Here is a 24,620-nt window from a genome sequence, read left to right on the forward strand (position 1 = left end):
TCTCTTGCTGCCATTTCCGTAAGGGGCCCCATTACGCGCCTGACGTTGGAGCTCCCAACTATCAGTAAGCCCACCCTCTGCGACTGCCCGGACCTTGCAGACTGAGGGGCAACCTCTGGAACAGGACAAGCAGCCATCTCCGGCCGAACATCAGTATCAGCCGGAGACAGAGCCTGAAACCGGTTCGTCAGACAAACTGGAGAGGCCTTCCGTTCAGCCCTCCGGAATGTCTTTCGCCCCCTGCCACACCTCGAGATGACCTCCCACTCTACCACAGGTGAGGGATCAGCCTCAATGTGGGCAGTATCCCGGGCAGCCACAGTCGTATTCCGATCGGGGGATGTGTGGGACGAGCTGGCCGTCCCCGACAAACCCCCATCCGGACCCCCACAGTGATGCCCATTGGTAACAGCCTCAAGCTGTGTGACCGAAGCCAACACTGCCTGAAGCTGGGAGCGAAGGGATGCCAACTCAGCCTGCATCCGAACACAGCAGTTGCAGTCCCTATCCATGCTAAAAACTGTTGTGCAAAGAACGTCTGAACTAATCTACAGAGAGCACAAACAAATCGACACAAAATTTAAACAGTTATTAAAATACAAGATTGCCTGGTAAATGCAGTAATGCTGCTACTTGCGCACTGCTGACACACTGCTTGGCGGCGGAAGGAGACTACGCGATTTTACACTATACAGGTACTAAAACGCGATGCTACAACTCTCAAATACTATAATACGCCAGAAATTTATGAATTTAAACAATGCAACTACCAAAAACACGCAAAGAAATTAAGAATTAAACTATGTAACAAATGAGTGAGCTAGGAGTATACGACTTTCTGCTGGCAGCTCCTTATCCAACAGCGGCAGGGAGCACACTGGCTGTGACCAACTGACACTGGCCGTTCAAAACAAAAGCAGAAGACAGACGACTATGCGAATTTACACTATTCAGGTACTAAAGCGCGATGCTACAACTCTCAAATACCACACCAGAGGCACGTCACTTTGGAGGCATTGTGTGCTCCCGACAAAAAATCTGTTCTGCCCACGTGAACGCTCATTCCATAGATGCTCGATAGACATTTTATATCCCTGGGTATGTTATAAAATTTTTTGTTGCTGCGTTGTGCATACTTTTTGTGCTAAAGACAACCTTAATCGCGGAATATCATTCTGGTGTCGTAACTATGTTCATCATCGTTTCTTTTGATCTGTAGTGGATTATTTACATCAAAATTCATGAGGGAATAAATATACTCTGAAGCAGTAGCCAGATAGCTGAGCTCTTTAAACAGAGATCTGGAATATGCCAGTGGGTGTGCCCGACATATTACGCTTAGAATACGTTTCTGAGCATTTAAGACTTTCTTTCTTAAAGTTGAGTTACCCCAAAACATTATTCTGGATGACATTACTGAATGAAAATGTACAAAATATGTCAGATTACTGGTTTGTCGATTTGCAATGATTCTAAGTCAAAATAAGGCTGAACTAAGTTGGTCTAGGAGTTCCAAAATACGCTTTTTGCAATTTAAATTCTCGTCAATATGAACAACTAAGAAATTTGAATCCTATTTATTACTTCCTCGCAATGTGTTACACTTATCATTGTTATAGTAGTAACCCCAGATGTGCATAACTGAATATGTTACAGAATTGAGGGTGATGCCATTCACAGAAAACCGATCCATAATACTTTTAAGAACATTGTTTACTATTTCTTGCGTTTCTGTATGTACGCTTGGATTGAATACAATATTAGTGTTATCTGCAAAAAGAACTAATACTGCTTGTTGTGTATTAGACGGAAGATCTTTTATATATACATGAGAAATAGCAGTGGACCTAAGACTGAGGCTTAGGGAACCGCATACGTGATTTCTCACCAGTCAGAATTACATTCCTGAACTACAATGGTTGAACTGCTAAGTACAGCTTCCTGCATTCCATAAAACGTCAATTTATCTAGAAGAATATTGGAGTCACAGTCAGCAGTATTTTATTATTTTAATGCTTGCAAAATTTGGTGAGTGAACATGTAAATGGCATTCTCAGTAGAAAAACTCTTCTGAAATCCAAACTGTGATTTGCTGAGGGTATTACTGAGATACTGTTCTAGAATACAGTATTGTATTGTATTGTGTTGTGTTGAACTGGGGACCTAGAAACGACGGAGAGGCTTCGTCCCCGTTGTAGCCTGCAGCGGTACACAACCCCACAACAGGCTACAGAAGCCCACTCACCCCACCATCGCCCCACACCGAACCCAGGGTTATTCTGCCGTTCGGCCCCCAGTGGACCTCCCCCCGCCCCTCCCCCCCCCCCTCTCCCCTCCGGAACGTCTCACACCAGACGAGTGTAACCCCAAAGTTTGCGTGGTGGAGTAATTATGGTGTACGCGTACGTGGGGACAGAGTTTGCGCAGCAATCGCCGATATAGTGTAACTGAGGCGATATAAGGGGAACCAGCCCGCATTCGCCGAGGCAGGTGGAAAACCGCCTTAAAAACCATCCACAGACTGGCTGTCACACCGGACCTTGACACTAATCCACCGGGCAGATTCGTGTCGGGGACCGGCACCCCTTCCCACCCGGAGAGCAGTGCGTTAGGCTGAACGGCTAACTGGGCGGGCTCTAGAATACATTAGTAATAGAGATAAGAGAAGGGAAGTCGGTAGAGTGCAGCAGTCTATGCTGACGCGTGTCCTGTGGTGCGTGTTGCAGGACTAGAGGCGCAGCACCATGGAGGTAAACGTGATCACGACGAGTGGCGGGATTTCTGCGGCGGAGAGCTCGCGCTTGGTGGAGGAGGCGGCCAGCAAGATGAACGGCCACAGCCGCAGCCACACGGTGGTGTCGGAGCACCGCACCTGCTCCAGCAGCTCCAGCATCGTCACGGCCTCCACCACCGTCCTGCGCTCGCAGCTCAGCCGGGTGAGTACGGCCACAAGAAATTTTGTTCACTCCTTCAGCATAAAACCCATAGTCCGCAGCTCGTAGTCTAGTGGCTTGCGTTGCTACCTCTGGATCACGGGGTCCCGGGTTCGATTCCCGGCCGCGGCGGGGATTTTCTCCTCCCGGGGACTGGGTGTTTGTCTTGTCTTCATGATTTCATCATCATTCATGAACGTGCGAGATTGGACTGAGTAAAGATTGGGAATTTGTACAGGCACTGATAACCACGCAGTTGGGCACCCCACGAATCAAACATCATCATCATCATAAAACAAATAAGGCATAAAGGTATACCAAATGAGGTGGTGCAGTAGAGAAACACTGGACGGCAGGACAGCGGTGCAGATGCCTATTCCGCCATTCAGACTTACTTTACTGTGATTTCCTTACATCGCCTAAGGCGAATGCTGGGATGGTTCCAGGCTTGTACTCCGTCTCTAGTGTAGATGTCCTCGACGGGCCGTTGAACGCTCATCTCCCTTCCTTTTAATGCGCAAATGCATATGAAAAATATTTTCATATGTGCCTGCGCAAGAAACTTTCGGCAAAGTCTACGCACTTTATTTCAAAATGACGTCCGTGCTCAATTATACTATCATCAGTGTGTCTTCTAATTACTGGCTTGTACGAGATCGAAGAGCAAAATTCTCTGCCTGACACACAGATGACGTTGCGATCAATTAACTTTTGATTATGGCATGTTCACAGTCAGTACAAAAATGGTTCAAATGGCTCTGAACACTATGGGACTTAACTTCTAAGGTTATCAGTCCCCTAGAACTTAGAACTAATTAAACCTAACTAACCTAAGGACATAACACACATCCATGTCCGAGGCAGGATTCGAACCTGCGACCGTAGCGGTCGCGCGGTTCCAGACTGTAGTGCCTAGAACCGCTCGGCCACCCCGGCCGGCCCACAATCAGTACATATCTTGCAATAACGTTAAGTCAAGTGTCAACTTGATCTGCGGTATTTACACAGCTTTCTAAAGGATCAGTGCAGTGTTTGTACCATCTTCCAGTAGATAAACACGAATACCATCTCATCATCAACGTTTTTGTTTTGGAAGGTTTATTGCCGATCGAAAGAGCTCATAATTCCTTGAAGGTCTATGCGCGGTCCATAACTTCATTTTCATGGATTAAATAATCAACTGTCGAATTCAAACTTGGTTGTATTTATCTTGAAGATGATGCACACGAAGAGCTTCTCAAAACTTCAATCACAGATAAAAAATTCGAGAAAGTCCAGATTATGATAATATTGGAAGCTTGGTGATTGGAGTCGTATGGAGTCTCTAACGCTATAGACACATCAGAAGAAAGGATTCAGTACACTTCATACGAAGAATAAAATATGAAAGCGCTTTGTGAAACGTAAGCCCAAAAGCAAATATAAAATGTTACTCACCCATGTTCGAATCGTTCTAAGAAAACCCCAACTGTTTTTTCCACCAGTTTGTTATTGTGGATTAGTTGAGAGTCCAACGTGACAGGCTAGAAAAGAAACAACAGTAGTGAGACAAAGCCGGGGGATCTGCAAAACAGACAACAAAAACAAACCACGAAGTTAAGTCCCATCTCCTAAAAAAGACTATCGTTTGTGTTTTCTGGGTTGCAAAACAGCAAAACAGTAGCTGGCGTATATTATGGAATTTGTTTGGATGAAAAAATGCTTAGAAGCCTGCGATGAAAAACAATATGTTTCATCAGGACAATGCGTATGTTTGCAGAAGTCCTTTTGGCAGTGGGGAAACTGAGGAGTTTGAATTTCGAGTTGTTGGAACATTCACCTTATTCATCATATTTATCACCCTGTTACTTCCATCTACCACACTTGTTAATTTTGTGGGTGTAAACGGTTTTGCATCCAGAATATGGCAGATCGACTAGAAGTGCAGTTCAGGAATGGAAGCAACTCTCTGGGAAAAGCTAGACAAAATTCATTGATTTAAAAGAGAATCACGAAATGCAATATGTTTAAACTAAAAACCATTTTTTTCACTTCTAGGCTTACAGATTAGTTTCGTACCCTTGTAACATCAAAGCTGAGCAGACACTAAGACAAAAATCTCATAGTCAGTATTCTAGTTCTAATCATTTCTCTCAGACAACCTCTCTCATACTAAATCTTTTCCGCGCTCAGTACAGCGCAGGTTTTTAAATTCTCTGCTTTCTATTCCAGTCGGATTATTCTCTTCAGCTTTAAATGTTCCCTATTTTGATTTCATTTCTGGTCCTACAGAAACTTCAACTGAAAACGAACACCGCTGTAAATGATTCACACAGCTATAATATTTAAATAAATAACATACATAAGAGGTTATCCTAGAGAAATATTATCTAACAACGGTCACACTAAATGTATGCCAGAAGAAATACTCCGCAAGGCTCCAACAGCACGAAATCTACTACGACATGATAGGTTTACATGCAGTCAAACTTCCAAAATAGCAATCTCCTATGGATTCGCAGGGTGGGGGATGTAAAACCTTCAATTTTTTGTCCAGTTCACTTCGTACACCCAGACCACCACTATGCTTCTGAGTACTTCCGAACGCACTTCCGTTCCCTAGTTTTACATTGAATCAAAAAGTCGGTACTGGAGAACCAGGACTTGGTTTCTTGAAGTGACCACTGCCACTCCCTTTCTCTACTCTCTTCCGAAAGACCAACTTTTCTCTCTCGCAAATCTCGAAGTGACTGACTTTATATGCCAAGAAATAATTAACTCGTATAACTGTCTCAGGAACACAAGACAGACCGTGGGGTACATACACATTTTTTCAATGGACATGTTCCAAGCACTCATGAGCAGTCCAATTGGAGGCATCTACCTAGGAGTATGCAGCAACCCCTTTCGCTCAGATAACAGCAGAAGCTCGTCATATTATGGGCTCTATAAGACACTGAAGATTTTGGTGATTTCTTCTGATCCGTGTCCGCACAACCGCTGCCCACAACTCGTGGAGATTGGTCAGATCGGGGTCCAAGGTGCACACATGTAGCTCGATTCTCTCTCAGATGTGCTCAGTGGATTGAGTTCAGCAGTTCTAGGGAACAACACAAGCACTTCATGACCACAGAGTGTCCTCAAATTGCTCTGACCCTATTTGAGCTGATGAGGTGTCGCAGCTCCTTTCAGAAGGCATGGGTCACCTGCAGGGTGCAGATCAGTGGGCCAACAAAAGGAAATACAGGAACGGACAGTAGATTTTCTACAACGTTCACTGATGAATGATGGCAAATTTTCAGTCACCTCATTTCATCCACTGTGGACATCCTCCACAGCACAATACTTCCATCATATACTTGAATGGTGCCCTATTGGCAAGTGGGGTTTATCTCCTCTTGTCGTTTTCAGTGTACTTGAATTCTTCTATAGGTGCGTACAGCGGCACTTCACTCCAGGCTACATACAGGGTGTTTCAAAAATGACCGGTATATTTGAAGCGGCAATAAAAACTAAACGAGCAGCGATAGAAATACACCGTTTGTTGCAATATGCTTGGGACAACAGTACATTTTCAGGCAGACAAACATTCGAAATTACAGTAGTTACAATTTTCAACAACAGATGGCGCTGCGGTCTGGGAAACTCTATAGTATGATATTTTCCACATATCCACCATGCGTAGCAATAATATGGCGTAGTCTCTGAATGAAATTACCCGAAACCTTTGACAACGTGTCTGGCGGAATGGCTTCACATGCAGATGAGATGTACTGCTTCAGCTGTTCAATTGTTTCTAGATTCTGGCGGTACACCTGGTCTTTCAAGTGTCCCCACAGAAAGAAGTCACAGGGGTTCATGTCTGGCGAATAGGGAGGCCAATCCACGCCGCCTCCTGTATGTTTCGGATAGCCCAAAGCAATCACACGATCATCGAAATATTCATTCAGGAAATTAAAGACGTCGGCCGTGCGATGTGGCCGGGCACCATCTTGCATAAACCACGAGGTGTTCGCAGTGTCGTCTAAGGCAGTTTGTACCGCCACAAATTCACGAAGAATGTCCAGATAGCGTGATGCAGTAATCGATTCGGATCTGAAAAATGGGCCAATGATTCCTTTGGAAGAAATGGCGGCCCAGACCAGTACTTTTTGAGGATGCAGGGACGATGGGACTGCAACAGGGGGCTTTTCGGTTCCCCATATGCGCCAGTTCTGTTTATTGACGAAGCCGTCCAGGTAAAAATAAGCTTCGTCAGTAAACCAAATGCTACCCACATGTATATCGCCGTCATCAATCCTGTGCACTATATCGTTAGCGAATGTCTCTCGTGCAGCAATGGTAGCGGCGCTGAGGGGTTGCCGCGTTTGAATTTTGTATGGATAGAGGTGTAAACTCTGGCGCATGAGACGATACGTGGATGTTGGCGTCATTTGGACCGCAGCTGCAACACGGCGAACGGAAACCCGAGGCCGCTGTTGGATCACCTGCTGCACTAGCTGCGCGTTGCCCTCTGTGGTTGCCGTACGCGGTCGCCCTACCTTTCCAGCACGTTCATCCGCCACATTCCCAGTCCGTTGAAATTTTTCAAACAGATCCTTTATTGTATCGCTTTTCGGTCCTTTGGTTACATTAAACCTCCGTTGAAAACTTCGTCTTGTTGCAACAACACTGTGTTCTAGGCGGTGGAATTCCAACACCAGAAAAATCCTCTGTTCTAAGGAATAAACCATGTTGTCTACAGCACACTTGCACGTTGTGAACAGCACACGCTTACAGAAGAAAGACGACGTACAGAATGGCGCACCCACAGACTGCGTTGTCTTCTCTTTCTTTCACATCACTTGCAGCGCCATCTGTTGTTGAAAATTGTAACTACTGTAATTTCGAAAGTTTGTCCGCCTGAAAATGTACTGTTGTCCCAAGCATATTGCAACAAACGGTGTATTTCTATCGCTGCTCGTTTAGTTTTTATTGCCGTTTCAAATATACCGGTCATTTTTGAATCACCCTGTATTTCCATGCCATGAACGTCAAATGTTAATACGCCCCTGCTGATAATCATACCTGAAGACGTGCACTGAGTAGATATACTGGACCGTATTAGCCTCTATACTTCTTTGGAGGCTTTTCTCGATTGTATAGCAGCTCACCAGCTGTAGTTGTCAATCTTTAAATTGGCGACTGATGTACAGTATTGCGGCATGTCTTTGAAGGTTGGTCTGAACATTGCACTGCTTCCTGGGTATGGTCCTATTGGAGGTGGTATGCCGTTCTCTTCCTCCAACCTTCGAACTGACTTACCCAGCCACTTATAGGAGAATCAACTGTTTAAAGTGGACTTCGAAACAGAGTGCAACTCGGTATTCTTCACGATATAAACTAGAAGTATTGGCACATGAGAAGCCGAGTATAGGCTCTATGACTTCAAAGCTTAGTGTCCCATGTGTCGGGCATTCAAGATCTGACTGTGATCAAATGGGCTGATATCGTGCATACTGCCCAACCTGTTCTCAACTATCACGAGAATGGTCAATACGAGGCTTGTCGGCTTCCTGGTCACGTCACACGCTCAATTTACATTCGCCTTGGCTCCAGGAGCTGTCTCTCTCTAACGCAATCAATGGTTACATTGCTCAGAAGTGTGCATCCTTCTTTGCCCCCAGCTGTAATAGACATTGGTTCTCCATGCAACTTGAACAAACTTTGTTCCGTTGTCCTCGTTGTGACACCGCACTGGGACAACATAGTGCTTTGTGAAGATGATACGCAACCAGATAAGCTTCCAAGCAGATGGAATTGCCTACCGACATTGTTGAGCCATTAAAGACATAGACCTTCAAACTTGTGCGATCTTACAAAGTGCGGGAGAAATCTCTGTCCCTGTCTGCTAGAAAAAGGCATATGGAATGATACAGCTAATCTAGGGGTGTATAATTTTACACATGTTCTATGAAATGAAGATATTACAAGACAGGGAAATTTATTTTACGACTATTATTCGGATCTTCTGACAGTGGTGATCTAGCAGTCAAAGCGCCTTGTACCCTGGACTATCAGCTTCAATCCTTGGTAGGAGAAGCGATTTTTCATCGTTCCAGTGTCTCCAGGACCACTCCAGGTCCCTCATTCTGCTATCGTGAGTTTTCTTGTTCTTTTTCTTGTGCCTTCCTCCCACACCTTCGCAGAGTTGGGATGATTATTAACGGATGTGGCATGGTTAAGTGGTGGCTGGATGCCCCTCCTGTAGCCACTCCATTAACACCCATGTGCAGACGGAATATGCGTACCCAATTTGTCTGCGTATAATGTTATTCATGTGACAGTGAGCGACAGTGTTCTTAATGTTTACAAATCCTGTAACTGAGTTGTGACTTTAATACCAGCCTAGCATCACCAAGTGGAGTGTGGGAACTGCCTAAAAGCAACATCCAGGCTAGCCGACACACCGATTCGTCGTTCAACCGTCGGGTGGGTTCGATACAGGGCCAGTGCACATCCCAGGCCTTGAAGTGGCTATTCGAGTGGGTCAGTGATAGAGATGGGTCATTCACAAACTAACGGGTCCAAACGAACAGTTCACCAAGATGAACGGAACGAGCGAGGAACGAATTCTAAGGAACGGTCTTTCATAGTTCATTTCGGTCACGGCATTCTACTTATAGTTCCTGGGAATGGGAGACCATCAGTCTCGTTCCCTCAACGGCACGTCAGCCGGTCTCGTTCCAGCCTTGGTCCCGTTCCCGTCTATCTCGGTCTCGGTCGCGGCTTTCTACTTATACGAGGGCCATTCAGAAAGTAACCTCCGGTTGATTTAAAAAAATACACCAAGTTAAATAAAAATATTTTAATATATACATCTTACAACTACATCTTTGCACTATTTTTCTACATAGTCTCCATAGCGATTGAGACACTTATCGTATCTCTTCACAAGCTTTGAAATTCCTTCTGCATAAAAATCACCGGCTTGTGCCTGGAGCCAGCCTGTGACCGCATCTTTGAGCTCTTCGTCGTCATCAAACCGCTGTGACCCGAGCCATTTCTTCAAATGCATGAAGAGGTGATAATCACTTGTCGCCAGGTCTGGGCTGTAAGGTGGATGGTTGATAACGTCCCACTTGAAGGACTCAAGAAGGGCCGTTGTTCTGTGAGCAGAGTGAGGACGGGCGTTATCGTGCAAAAAAACGATACCGGAAGTCAGCATACCACGGCGTTTGTTCTGTATAGCCCGTCGTAACTTTTTTATTGTTTCACAGTACACGTCTTGATTAATGGTCGTACCACGTTCCATGAATTCAACCAACAACACCCCTTTGGCATCCCAAAACACCGTTGCCATCAGTTTTCTGGCAGAAAAATCTTGCGAGGCTTTTCTTGGTTTGGTAGGCGAATTTGAATGTGCCCACATCTTTGATTGTTCTTTTATGTCAGGGTTCACGTACTTAATCCAGGTTTCGTCACCGGTCACGATTCTGTTTAACAATGGTTCTCCTTCGTCCTCATAACGTGACAGAAAGTCTAATGCAGAGGCCATTCTTTGAGTTTTGTGGTGGTCGGTAAGAATTTTGGGCACCCATCGTGCACAGAACTTACGGTAACCCAATCTTGCTGTCACTATCTCGTACAAGAGAGTCTTAGAAATCTGTGGAAAACCAGTAGACAACTCCGACATTGAGAAACGTCGATTTTCACGAACTTTTGCATCAACTGTCTGAACGAGTTCGTCAGTCACCAATGATGGTCTACCACTCCTCTCTTCATCATGAACGTTTTCTCGTCCACTTTTAAATAAACGTACCCATTCACGGACAACTCCTTCACTCATAACTCTTGGTCCGTACACAGCACAAAGCTCACGATGAATAGCTGCTGCAGAACATCCTTTGGCTGTAAAAAACCTTATGACAGCACGCACTTCACATTTGGCGGGGTTTTCTATTGCAGCACACATTTCAAACTGCCACAAAAACTAAACTAGCGCAGGTACGACGTTCACTCGACCACGGCTTGATGCCGACTGACCTGTTGAGTGCGTGAACGCACAGATGGCGTCGCTACTCCCCCCACAACCCGCACTGTGACCAATCGGAGGTTACTTTCTGAACCGCCCTCGTAGTACCCGGGAACGGGAAACTGTTGGTCTCGTTCCCTCAACGGCACGTCAGCCGGTCTCGTTCCAGCCTTGGTCCCGTTCCCGTCTATCTCGGTCTCGGTCGCGGCTTTCTACTTATAGTACCCGGGAACGGGAAACTGTTGGTCTCGTTCCCTCAACGGCACGTCAGCCGGTCTCGTTCCAGCCTTGGTCCCGTTCCCGTCTATCTCGGTCTCGGTCGCGGCTTTCTACTTATAGTACCCGGGAACGGGAAACTGTTGGTCTCGTTCCCTCAACGGCACGTCAGCCGGTCTCGTTCCAGCGTCGGTCTCGTTCCCGTCGTCTCGATCTCGATCGGCCGGACTCGTCCTCCTTCGCGTGGCCACTCGTCGCAGTTCCACTGCCGACTGCTCATAGTTCAGTATCGAGTTTCTGTTGTTCGTTCCGTTCGCTTCGCACGCACATTCTAGATCTGTTTCAAACCTTTCTTGAACTCTGAACTTCTGGTTCTTTTCGTATTCTATTCAGCGTCCCCGACCGGTAATTAAAATGTATTTTATAATTACGTAAATCACATAAAAATTACGTAGTATGTAATACAAACATCTTTTCAGGTAACAAAACGGTGTATCAGCTTACTTCACTATTTCGATGAACAGCAGAAGAAATACTTGTAAAAAGGCAAGATTTTTTGTTATTACACATGCAAAGGACGCCGGCACGGCACACACTAGTGCCCATTTTCCGTCTTTTTTTTTAATCCAAGGCAAAAGAGCATGTTCATTGTTATTGAAGGAAGACCGACTTACAACCGAATGAAGCCCGCGCTTCGGAATCGAGTGTATGGTGTCACATTTTGTAAAGAGAATATGATAACTCCTACAATATTATTTCAGTGGTACAGGGTGGCGCACGAAAAATCGGCCCCGAGTTCTAGCTGCTCATTATCGCTTACCAGTAGTCATCTATTGTTTCGAAGTTGTTTGCATTAGCTTGTTATTTCTTCTCTGCCTAATTATTACATGTTTATCTATTCTGCTCGTAGCGGCCAACAAATCGTTCGTAATTAGCGAGCAGTCTGTACTCGGAGCTGGTTTTTCGTGCGCTTCCTTACATTATTTCACTGCGATCAGCCACATAACGCTACAGTTGGCTAAACGAGTTGTTTTGCAGAATCAGGAAAATTACAAGTGTGTGAGAATTCTGTTATGAAGAAAAACTGTGTACTCCAGGGAGGAGGCAAGTGCCCCCTGTTGGCGCTTTCCGTCTTCAGTCACCTATGCTACTAATTTTCAATTTTTCGTAATAACAGTGAACGGTGAACGAGTAAAAATGAACGGTTCCCAAAAAAAGAGCGATCACCAGCGAACTAGTTCCCAAGGCTGAACGACTTTGCCCATCTCTTCAGTGCCCATGAGCTCAACCCCCCCCCCCCCCCCCCTCTTTTCCATGGTAGCGCCGCTGCGAAAAAGGCGGCACTCTGTCTGCAGTCAGGCCAGAAGCCTGAAGCCTGGTGACGTACATGCGCCATGGGTTCACTTTACCTTTATATTTTTTTCACTGATATTTGCTTAGTGCAGCGAGTACAGAATGCTTGTGCTCGCCACATGCTGCCAGGGCCGCATGCAGACGATATTTTAGCCGTTTTCAATACCTTTTCTGCTTGCTTCCAGGTGTTATTGCTTGTCTTGAAATGTAATATAGGGCATAGTGCTGTACCTGGGGACAGTTATCAGGCTTCACCTTCTATACTTCTTAATGCAAGTTAAATGTATTTCTTTTATTCCGTTTTGAAATGACAGCTTTCAGTATTTGTGGACTATTCCTGAAACTACAATAATTAAACGGCAAAATTAGGTTTTTCTAATTATGAAAGACTGTTCCAAGGTATGACATGGTCATGTATCTAGCAACAAAATATTCTATTCAATAATTTGGAAGTGCTGCAGTTGATAAGATATTGCCAATACCGTACTGCATTTAATAGTCTATAAGCTACATTATTAATCCGCTACACACCAATATCACTAAATGTTATCAAATTAGGACGAAGTATCATCGACAACCAGTTACATGTTAAAAGAAGACTGAAATACGAGCCAGTAGCAGCTAACACAAATTTCTAGTTTCGAGACAGGGAAAATTTTTGAGAAACTCAGTTCATTTTCAAATCGCACATATTCAATTGTAAAAAGACCTTACATTTCAAAGTACAGTAGGCTACGGCACATTATGACAAAGTATGGCTTAACTGTACATACGTTAGGTAATTAGTTTTAAAAATATGCTGCATTTTACTCACTAGAAAACAAGGACGGATTAAATGTAGACGAGATGTGGCTCAAATTCAAAGATATAGTAGCAACAGCAATTGAGAGATTCATACCTCATAAATTGGTAAGAGATGGAACTGATCCCCCGTGGTACACAAAACAGGTCCGAACTCTGTTGCAGAGGCAACGGAAAAAGCATGCGAAATTCAGAAGAACGCGAAATCCCGAAGATTGGCTAAAATTTACAGACGCGCGAAATTTGCCACGGACTTCAATGCGAGAGATGCCTTTAATAGGTTCCACAACGAAACATTGCCTCGAAATTTGGTAGAAAATCCGAAGAAATTCTGGTCGTATGTAAAGTACACAAGCGGCAAGACGCAGTCAATACCTTCACTGCGCAGTGCCGATGGTACTGTTACCGACGACTGTGCCGCTAAAGCGGAGTTATTGAACGCAGTTTTCCGAAATTCCTTCACCAGGGAAGACGAATGAAATATTCCAGAATTTGAAACATGAACAGCTGCTAGCATGAGTTTCTTAGAAGTAGATACCTTAGGGGTTGCGAACCAACTCAAATCGCTTGATACGGGCAAGTCTTCAGGTCCAGATTGTATACCGATTAGGTTCCTTTCAGATTACGCTGATACAATAGCTCCCTACTTAGCAATCATATACAACCACTCGCTCACCGATAGATCTGTGCCTAAAGATTGGAAAATTGCGCAGGTCGCACCAGTGTTTAAGAAGGGTAGTAGGAGTAATCCATAGAACTACAGACCTATATCATTGACGTCGGTTTACAGTAGGGTTTTGGAGGATATACTGTATTCAAACATTATGAATCACCTCGAAGGGAACGATTTATTGATACGTAATCAGCATGCTATTTACATGCTATTTACAGGCTATTTACAATTTGTACAGAAACCAGATGGCAGTTATAAGAGTCGAGGGGCATGAAAGGGAAGCAGTGGTTGGGAAAGGAGTGAGACAGGGTTGTAGCCTCTCCCCGATGTTATTCAATCTGTATATTGAGCAAGCAGTAAAGGAAACAAAAGAAAAATTCGGAGTAGGTATTAAAATTCATGGAGAAGAAGTAAAAACTTTGAGGTTCGCCGATGACATTGTAATTCTGTCAGAGACAGCAAAGGACTTGGAAGAGCAGTTGAACGGAATGGACAGTGTCTTGAAAGGAGGATATAAGATGAACATCAACAAAAGCAAAATGAGGATAATGGAATGTAGTCAAATTAAATCGGGTGATGCTGAGGGAATTAGATTAGGAAATGAGACACTTAAAGTAGTAAAGGAGTTTTGCTATTTAGGGAGTAAAATAACTGATGATGGTCAAAGTAGAGAGGATATAAAATGTAGACTGGCAATGGGAAGGAAAGCGTTTCTGAAGAAGAGAAATTTGTTAACATCGAGTATAGATTTAAGTGTCAGGAAGTCGTTTCTGAAAGTATTTGTATGGAGTGTAGCCATGTATGGAAGTGAAACATGGACGATAACTAGTTTGGACAAGAAGAGAATAGAAGCTTTCGAAATGTGGTGCTACAGAAGAATGCTGAAGATAAGGTGGGTAGATCACGTAACTAATGAGGAGGTATTGAATAGGATTGGGGAGAAGAGAAGTTTGTGGCACAACTTGACTAGAAGAAGGGATCGGTTGGTAGGACATGTTTTGAGGCATCAAGGGATCACAAATTTAGCATTGGAGGGCAGCGTGGAGGGTAAAAATCGTAGAGGGAGACCAAGAGATGAATACACTAAGCAGATTCAGAAGGATGTAGGTTGCAGTAGGTACTGGGAGATGAAGAAGCTTGCACAGGATAGAGTAGCATGGAGAGCTGCATCAAACCAGTCTCAGGACTGAAGACCACAACAACAACACAATCAGCATGGTTTCAGAAAACATCGTTCTTGTGCAACGCAGCTAGCTCTTTATTCGCACGAAGTAATGGGCGCTATCGACAGGGGATCTCAAGTTGATTCCGTATTTCTAGATTTCCGGAAAGCTTTTGACACCGTTCCTCACAAGCGACTTCTAATCAAGCTGCGGGTCTATGGGGTATCGTCTCAGTTGTGCGACTGGATTCGTGATTTCCTGTGAGGAAGGTCGCAGTTCGTAGTAATAGACGGCAAATCATCGAGTAAAACTGAAGTGATATCAGGTGTTCCCCAGGGAAGCGTCCTGGGACCTCTGCTGTTCCTAATCTATATAAATGACCTGGGTGACAATCTGAGCAGTTCTCTTAGGTTGTTCGCAGATGATGCTGTAATTTACCGTCTAGTAAGGTCATCCGAAGACCAGTATCAGTTGCAAAGCGATTCAGAAAAGATTGCTGTATGGTGTGGCAGGTGGCAGTTGACGCTAAATAACGAAAAGTGTGAGGTGATCCACATGAGTTCCAAAAGAAATCCGTTGGAATTCGATTACTCGATAAATAGTACAATTCTCAAGGCTGTCAATTCAACTAAGTACCTGGGTGTTAAAATTACGAACAACTTCAGTTGGAAAGGCCACATAGATAATATTGTGGGGAAGGCGAGCCAAAGGTTGCTTTCATTGGCAGGACACTTAGAAGGTGCAACAAGTCCACTAAAGAGACAGCTTACACTAGACTCGTTCGTCCTCTGTTAGAATATTGCTGCGCGGTGTGGGATCCTTACCAGGTGGGATTGACGGAGGACATCGAAAGGGTGCAAAAAAGGGCAGCTCGTTTTGTATTATCACGTAATAGGGGAGAGAGTGTGGCAGATATGATACGCGAATTGGGATGGAAGTCATTACAGCAAAGACGTTTTTCGTCGCGGCGAGATCTATTTACGAAATTTCAGTCATCAACTTGCTCTTCCGAATGCGAAATTATTTTGTTGAGCCCAACCTACATAGGTAGGAATGATCATCAAAATAAAATAAGAGAAATCAGAGCTCGGACAGAAAGGTTTAGGTGTTCGTTTTTCCCGCGCGCTGTTCGGGAGTGGAATGATAGAGAGATAGTATGATTGTGGTTCGACGAACCCTCTGCCAAGCACTTAAATGTGAATTGCAGAGTAGTCATGTAGATGTAGATGTAGATGAAAGGGGCGTGGGCAGGGGGGCAGAGGGAATGATCACCCTGTCTGAGATTTGAAACTAAATTAAAATCAAATGGTAATTTTTGCAATCTGCGCCAAAGTTAAGCATGCGAATTTAGAGCCTTGGTCAGTGGAATTAGTAATTTAATTCAGTATTCCCCAAGCCATCTTATTTTGTGTGCCAAAGAGAATGTACTGCCTGCACCAGTGATGTGTGCTCCCTCTCGTCATAAATTGGGGAGCAAAATTTTAGTAAGGTGTCATGATCTGCCACAGCAGCACACTTTTCAATTATAATTTTCAAAATATAAGTATACATGTTCTTATGAACTGGCAAAAATGTAACTATCAAGAAATTAAAAACTACAGCTTTAAAAGTATTTTATTCTAATTCCAGTTTAACAAAAGGTTTATGAGCTTGTTGCTGTGTGTTAACAATTATATGAAAGAAGTTACTCAGGAAAAGGTTGTGAATGCTACACATTTCAAGAAATTTAAAACTTTTTTCTATAAAATAAAACAGATTTTTGCAATTGTTTGACGTTTTTAAGCATCAAAGCAGCTTAACATAGTAGTTTTTGAAGGTTTTTCCTTCACTTTCAAGGAGATGACTCCTAGGACTTCTTTCTCTTCTAGGCAACCACCCCCACCCACAAAACTTCATTAATCCATCCCAAGTTCAATTCCCGGCTGGGTTGGGGATTTTCCCTGCCCATGGACTGGGTGTTTGTGTTGTCCTCATCGTTTCATCATTATCCTTATCATTCATGACAGTGGCTAGATTGGACTGTGAAAAAAATTGGACTGGGAAAAACTGGGACTTTGTAAGGCCACTGATGACTGCGTAGTTGAGTACCCCACAAACCAAACATCATCATCATCATCACCATCACTAATCCACCCCTGTCACAAAACTGTGTGACTGGGTTGAAGAGTTAACGACCACAGAGCTCACAAGATCCAACACGGATAGACTAACTAATAGATATTATAGGAAGTTCCATGAGGGTTTTTGTGGATGATGCTCATGTATACAGAGAAGTTGCAATGCAAGAAAATTGTTACGAAGTGCAGGAAGACCTGCAGTGGATCGACACTTGGTGCAGGCAGTGGCAATTGACCTGCAGTATAAACAAATGTAAAGTATTGCAAATACATAGACAAAAAGACCCTTTATTACATGGTTTCACTATTGCAGAACAACCAATGGAAGCAGCTATTTCCATAAAATATGTTGAAGTATTTATATGGAGCAATTTGAAATGGAAAGAACACATAAAATTAATTGAGAGTAAGAAAAATTACAGATTGAAATTAAAAGAATTCTCAGTACATGTAATCCATCAATAAAGGGAGTAGCTTATAGCTTATAAAACACTCAATCGACCAATACTTGAGTACTGCTTGCCAGTATGGGACCTGTACCACATAGGACTAATAGAAGAAATAGAGAAGATCCAAAGAAGAGCAGCACATTTCATTACATGTTCATTCAGAAAGTACGACAGTGTCATGGAGATGCTCAGTCAACTCCAGTGGCAGATGGTGCAAGAGAGGCATTCTGCACCACACTATGATGTAAGGTTCTGAAAGCATGCATTCCTAGTAGAGCCACCCAATATAATGTTTCTTCCTATGTATATCTCTGAAAAAGACCATGAAGATAAAATTAGAGAGATCTGAGCCCACATGGAGGATTACCAGCAATTGTTCTCCCTTTCAACTACCCACAAATGGAACAAGAAAGGGAGGGAGTGATAGTTGTACAAAACATAACCTCACCACACACCGCAAGGTGGCTTGTGGACTGTAGACATAGAAACGCTATGACTGAAGGTTAACCATATCCTCCAAAAGCTTTAACATACTATATTACACAGCACTTAAATTTATAGAAATCCTAATATTCCCAAACACTGCACAAAACACATTCTCATGTCTCACAACAAAAACAGTAGCAAATGTTGGAAATTTATTGTGGTGGTTTCAAGTGTGCATTCCTTCATGTGGTTCCATGATAAAATCAGTCACTAGAATGAAACATGACCAGAAAATGTCATTTGTTCCTAGGTACACATCCTCCTGGTATGACACTCTCCCTTATTTATTTGAAGTTCACATTTATTATATATGTGCATTATATAAATGTCACAAATAATCAATAATGTTGTACAATTAATCTCCTAAGTATCCAAACTCATGTATGTATGTGTGGCTCAAGACACAGTATCAGCAGAGACAATTGTTCATAAAAGTGGATCATTAGACCAGTAATTGTAAATTTTTAGTTTCCATTCACTTGACTTGGGAAGACATACAGCATGCAACACAAACAACTGAGCTTGGATGTTAGAGTATTTTGATAAATGCATCTATGAAATTTATTACCAGTACATTCTTAGGATATGTGAATCAAGGGACCGATGGCCTTTGTAGTCTGGTCCTTTCAACCCCCTCAAACCAACGAACCTATGTATATCAAAAATGAGTCAGAAAGTGCAAAGCTGCAAAAAACCCTGTACCTGAATTAGACTCAATGATGTTTCCTTCAAATCCTGATACTGATGGATTAAAATGTGAATTAGAGGACTGAGATCATTAGAAGTACCAGTACATTTAAGTTCACTAGTGTTAATTTTCTTCTTTTATGTACTTTTTTCCATTAGAGCTCTGTCTCAGTAAATCATCTGATTTTTTCCATGTCACTGACCATTTTCTCATTCCCTTTTCTGTTACAGTATGTGAAAGTCTGAAGAGTTCACATTTATTTTTTCTGCCCAGACAAAATAGCTGAAGTTTTCATCTGTACTCTCACTTTTGCTTGGTAATAGTTGTTCAGTAGAGCAGGTGATTCCATTCAATATAAAGAACCCAGTCACCTAACAATATAAGGATAGCAGAATTTTTAACTGTGTTCTAGTTCTATTTCAAACATTGTTAGTAACATTATCAGGGTCTATTCTTAATATGATCAAGCATATGTATGTATTATCAAAAACATAGCTGTATTCTAATGATGTTGCAAATTTGAATTTCCCATATTTATGCATTTACATTATTATCCACAAGGAATTAGCTAAGACTTATTATCCACCATTACTAGTCAGTATGTTTATCACTTTATCAACATGTGGCAACACTAGGCTCTTTAATTATTTAAATGGCTGGTCTGTAGCAATTTGACAAAATAGCATTACCTCAGAGAATTTCTTATAGACTGAAAAATCTACACTTAGTAGATTTGAAAAAAAAAATCTAATAAAAACATAAAATATCAGACACAGTTTACAGTGCAGAATATTGTTCAGTGCCCCATATATTCTCCTGAAAGTGTCACAGAAAGAAGCTCAGATTAATTACAGTTTGGACATGCACCTTACATATATTTTGCAAAATATACAGCCAAGTGTGGCTTTCTGAATTAATATACTAATTCTGTGCCAATAGTGAAAAAATGTTATTTTTAATACAAAAGAACAGCATTTCACTCAAATGAGGCACTCAGCCAATGTAGAGTCTGCCTGCTTATGGAAGAAAATGCCAGAACTGTACACTTTGCTAAACTATTATACAGTTGTAAATCAGCTGGCGTGGAGTGACCTACCTGTTGTTGAATTTACAATAATGTTCCATTTCCTATAAAACATAACTAAAGAAGCATATTTTTCATTGATCATTTAATACAGTATTTACTGGATTATTGCACCCTGTTACTCCAATTTTTCTGCAAACACCAACTCAAATATTTCAATGAACATGTGAAAATAATACTGTGAGTAAGTCACTGACAGTACTTACTTTACATACATAAATGTGTTAACCAGAAGACAAACTAAGGAATCAATTATAAACTTTTAAAGTAGATCAAGAAAAACTTCATAAACTGATGTAACTTAAATTTCCAGTGATCTGTTTCATTGAAAATTTTGAATTATCTGCCATCTATTGGCTTATTCAAGCATTAGCTACAGTACAATGTAAATCAGTATCAATATGACAAAGTAAGCAGCTGTATTAATTGAGGAAGTTGCTAGCTTCATCATTGAACACCACAGACACACTAAAATATGTATATGTATTGAAACAAATGTATATAAGAGCATTATTCTTAAACTAATGAAGGTTCATCATGATCATGCATATGTGCTACAGTAATCAGTTAAGTATCTGCAGTATTTCTCCATGAATTTACTGATTCAACTTTTGTCACTTCAGGGGAAGCTAAATGGCATAAGGGAACCAAAAACAGTGCAGATTTCCGAAGAGAAACCAGTCGCTCAACCACCAGACGCAAGAGACCAAGCTGATCAAGAATTCCACAATGGTAATGCCTCTTACATATATGGAGAATGAACAAATAAATCATAGTTAAAATGTAATTAGAATACTGTCATGTAAAACAGAGCTAACATGATGAATGTTTTAATCAGACTGTACTTGAATAAATTACTGGATAATATGTGTTTAGTTGTTTTCCAGTAACAGTATCATTTCCATAAAGCACTCATTGGAATTCTTTGAAATTATAATGGATACTTCATTCCTTGTACATTTAGGCACCGACTACTAGCAAACTTTCCTTGTGTAAGGTTATAGGATGTCCAGATGAGACAGTGTGCCATCATCAAACTTAAGTGGAGGAAGTTCTGGTAACATGAACTAAATAATGCAATTTTGTATGACTAGTTAGTTTGTGTGCTGAAAACCATTCTGTTCACAACATTATTGCCTATTTAGGCAATCAATGTTACTATTAAAACCTTTTCAAGTTTCCAGCTGCATAGTGTGGCAGGTACTAACTGGCATGACTAGAAGTTCAAGATATTATGAATTCATTCTGCCATGAAACCATGCATCTATAAATCAGTGTAAATCATTATAAACATGGTGTAGTGAACTAATGCTAATTCATGAAAGTGTTATTTGCTTATATTTTTTCTAACCACATTCTACCCGTATTTTATTGTAGCTGTTGCTGACAATATTTTTATTTCTTCCCAGGACCAAATCAGGTTCTTCCAGCAGATTCATATACAACAACAAGGCCAGACTGTAGGGTAAAGCTGAGATACAAAGCAACTGGAATAGCTGCAAGAGAACCTATATCAGTACCTGGTTTACTGCACAGGGCTGTGGAGCTGTTTCCAGAACTCACAGCAATGGCCACAAGAAATGATGATGGCACATGGAATACTATTACATATGAGTATGTATATATGGTTAACGTTCATGCTTATCATCCATAAAAGGTGTCAACACTATTAAAATGTAGCAAATATACCTTTAACCTACTAATTTATCAGTTAACAAAAAAAGTAAAGACAGGTAATCACCTTATAGTGGCTACTTTGAGCTACATATCTACATCTACATCCATTTTATGAAAACTTTATGAAGTGCATGGCAGAAAATACTTTTCATAGTACAATGTTATAGGGTTCCTTTGCAGTTTAGTAGTGTACAAAGTTAGGGAAGAATGATTGCTTAAAAGCCTCTATGTATGCTGCAAGTAGTCTAAGCTTATCTTTGTGGATACTGGGAATGATACATAGGAGACTGCAGTATGTCTAGATTCTCTGCTTAATTCTGATTCTTGGACTTTGTCAAGTTTGCTTTTGCAGGACAGTTAGCATCTATCTCCAAACATCAACCTATACTGGTTTTGATGCTCCCATCGGTCAGAAAGACCTGTGCCTATTCACGCTGTCCTTCTTTGTACCTGTCCAATATCCCTCATTAGTCATATATGATATGGGTCCCACATACCTCAGCAATATTCCTGGACAGATCATGCATGAATTTTGTAAGCAATCTCCATTGCAGACTGAAGCACTTTTTCCTGTATCCTATCAATGAACCTGATCTGTCACCTGACCTATCTACAGCTGAGCGTTTTTTATCATTCTGTTTCATATCCCCATGAACAGATGCTCCCAAGCATTTGTCATGTTAGCTGATTGCAGTTGTGACTCATGTGGAGGTCATAAAATAGTATGTTTCTATACTACATGAAGTGCACAATTTTACATTTCTGCCAATCTTTGAAACATTTTAAAATCTTATCGAGATCTGATTAAATATTTCTGTAGCTTTTTTGTATAGTATTTCATTACAGATATCCATAGCATTTGCAAAAAGTCTAACATTGGATGAATTTTGTGGGTCATTTTTCGTCATTGCTATTAACTAACGTGACCTGTTCTACCTTCCAACTACTCACCACATTCCCGACCCCTAGTGCTCTAGAGGGAGACTAACTCAGCTGTATATTCTGAACAAAACTTAACAGGAATTCTGTTGGACCCTGGAGTTTTGATCCATTTCAGTTTTTTTTAAAACCTGTTTCTGAGCGCCACTGATATGTATACTTGAGAGCCAAACCATTATGACCATCTGTTTAATAGCACATTTGAAATGCAATAGCATATCGATTCTGTGTAATGTGGATTTGACAAGCCATTCATAATATTCCAAAGGTATGTAGCATCTATGCACAAGTCCTGTAATATCAGTAAATGAAGGTCCAATGATTTGTGGGGGTAGAGCTGATGCCTGATAGTATCCCAGATGTCTCCCATTGGATTTTGATCAAGCAAATATGGTGGCCAAGACATCAATGTGAGTTACTGTCTTGCACATCAAACCACTGTAGCATCATTCTGTCCTAGTGACACTGATAAGTTACCCTGTTGGAAGATTCCATCAATGTAAAGGAAGACAACAAGCATGAAGGAATGTATGTAGTCCACAATGAAGTCCATGTAGGCCACCCATGGATACTCAGGTGAATATCCCACTTGTAGCATAGTACTGCCCCTACTGGCCAGTGTCAGTGGTGTCGTATATGTTCCAAGCAGCTGCTTGTCATGGATGATGGTGTATCTGAACATGACCGTTGACCTGATGTACCATGACATGTTATTTATCTGACCAGGTGATACCTTTCCATTAATCCACGATTCAATCTTAATGATTCTATCCCCACTGCAGTTATAACTGATGTTGTCACTAGGGCAAATGTTGCAGTCATCTGTTGCAGGACCCCATGTTCAACAACGTGCACTGATCTGTTTGCTCTGAAGCACAGGTGCCTCGACCAACACTGTGTTCTGTCATCAGCTTTGCCACAGATCAATGCCTATCCTGATTCACAGACTGGGGAAGCCTAATAAAATGCATGGATGTCCAACACCTTGGCACCTACCATGGTTTCATCATCCTCCAACAACCTTTCATATTTGCTCATGACAGTAGCAAACAAAGGGCCAACCAATGTCACCATTTCTGAAATGCTCATTCCCATATACAGGGCCTTAACAACCTGCCCTGTGTCAAAGTTGCTTAAGTCAGTAAACTATCCTGTTTGTTGCCCATATCATTGTTAGAATGATTCTGAATTCATCTTTGCTTATGTATATTCTTATGCAAAACCACGGGGTGGCATTAATCTCATGGTGGGCAGTGGTCATAATACTTTGTTTCATCAGTGGTTAATACATACCTTCAGTGGTGTGGAAGTTAAACTGGGACAGTACAGTTGGTTCTTGTTTGTAAGGGAACACTGATATGTGGAGTTCAGTATTTCTGCTTTGCTCCCACAAATTTCAGTTCCTGTTTCACCCAAGAGTGTCTGATCGGTCATCACAAACTTTCCTGCTACTGACAGCCTTTACATATTACCAGAATTTAATTGCTTTTCAGGAGAGGCCTTCTGATGAGATTCTGCTACAGTTGTCATCGAAGGCTTCAAACATTTAACTTTTGACCGCCAAACACTTTCAGTTATCATCTTTCTGCCTATAGCCCTAAGTTCTATTTTGCATGTATTGTGCAGTTTCTTTACAGAAACTGTATACCATGGAGGTTTTCTCCCATCATGAACTGTTTCACACACACACACACACACACACACAGAGAGAGAGAGAGAGAGAGAGAGAGAGAGAGAGAGAGAGAGAGTGCCTGTGTGTGTGGGTGTGTGTGTGTGTGTGTGTGTGTGTGTGTGTGTGTGTGCTACAAATGCCTAATGGTCACTGACGTACAAATTCTCACAAAGCTCAGGTCTATATGTTGCCATTAAATTTAACATATCTCTATCATGAGCTGAATTCTGCACTCTATTAATAATCAAAGGAAACATTTAATGTTGTTTTACATGATGGCTTGTCATGCACACCACTTACACAGCTACCCATGAGAGGGCCAGCAGGGGGAGGGGGGGGGGAGGGGGGAACAGCACTAACCCACAAGATCTTATTT

General features: G+C 42.0%; 1 protein-coding gene across 2 annotated transcripts in view; it reads left to right on the top strand.

The window, feature by feature from the left end:
- LOC126262286 (very long-chain-fatty-acid--CoA ligase bubblegum) overlaps nt 1-24,620 on the top strand; it is a 215,895-nt gene that overhangs the window by 113,224 nt on the left and 78,051 nt on the right. For both annotated transcript variants that reach the window (XM_049958805.1, XM_049958804.1), the window contains exons 2-4: nt 2,727-2,936; nt 20,580-20,688; nt 21,366-21,570. In XM_049958805.1, coding sequence (XP_049814762.1) covers nt 2,745-2,936; nt 20,580-20,688; nt 21,366-21,570 — 506 coding nt within the window. In that variant the 5' untranslated portion in view covers nt 2,727-2,744. The remainder of the gene's footprint in view (nt 1-2,726; nt 2,937-20,579; nt 20,689-21,365; nt 21,571-24,620) is intronic.

The sequence above is a fragment of the Schistocerca nitens genome, chromosome 6, assembly GCF_023898315.1.
Source record: "Schistocerca nitens isolate TAMUIC-IGC-003100 chromosome 6, iqSchNite1.1, whole genome shotgun sequence".
NCBI lineage: Eukaryota > Metazoa > Arthropoda > Insecta > Orthoptera > Acrididae > Schistocerca > Schistocerca nitens.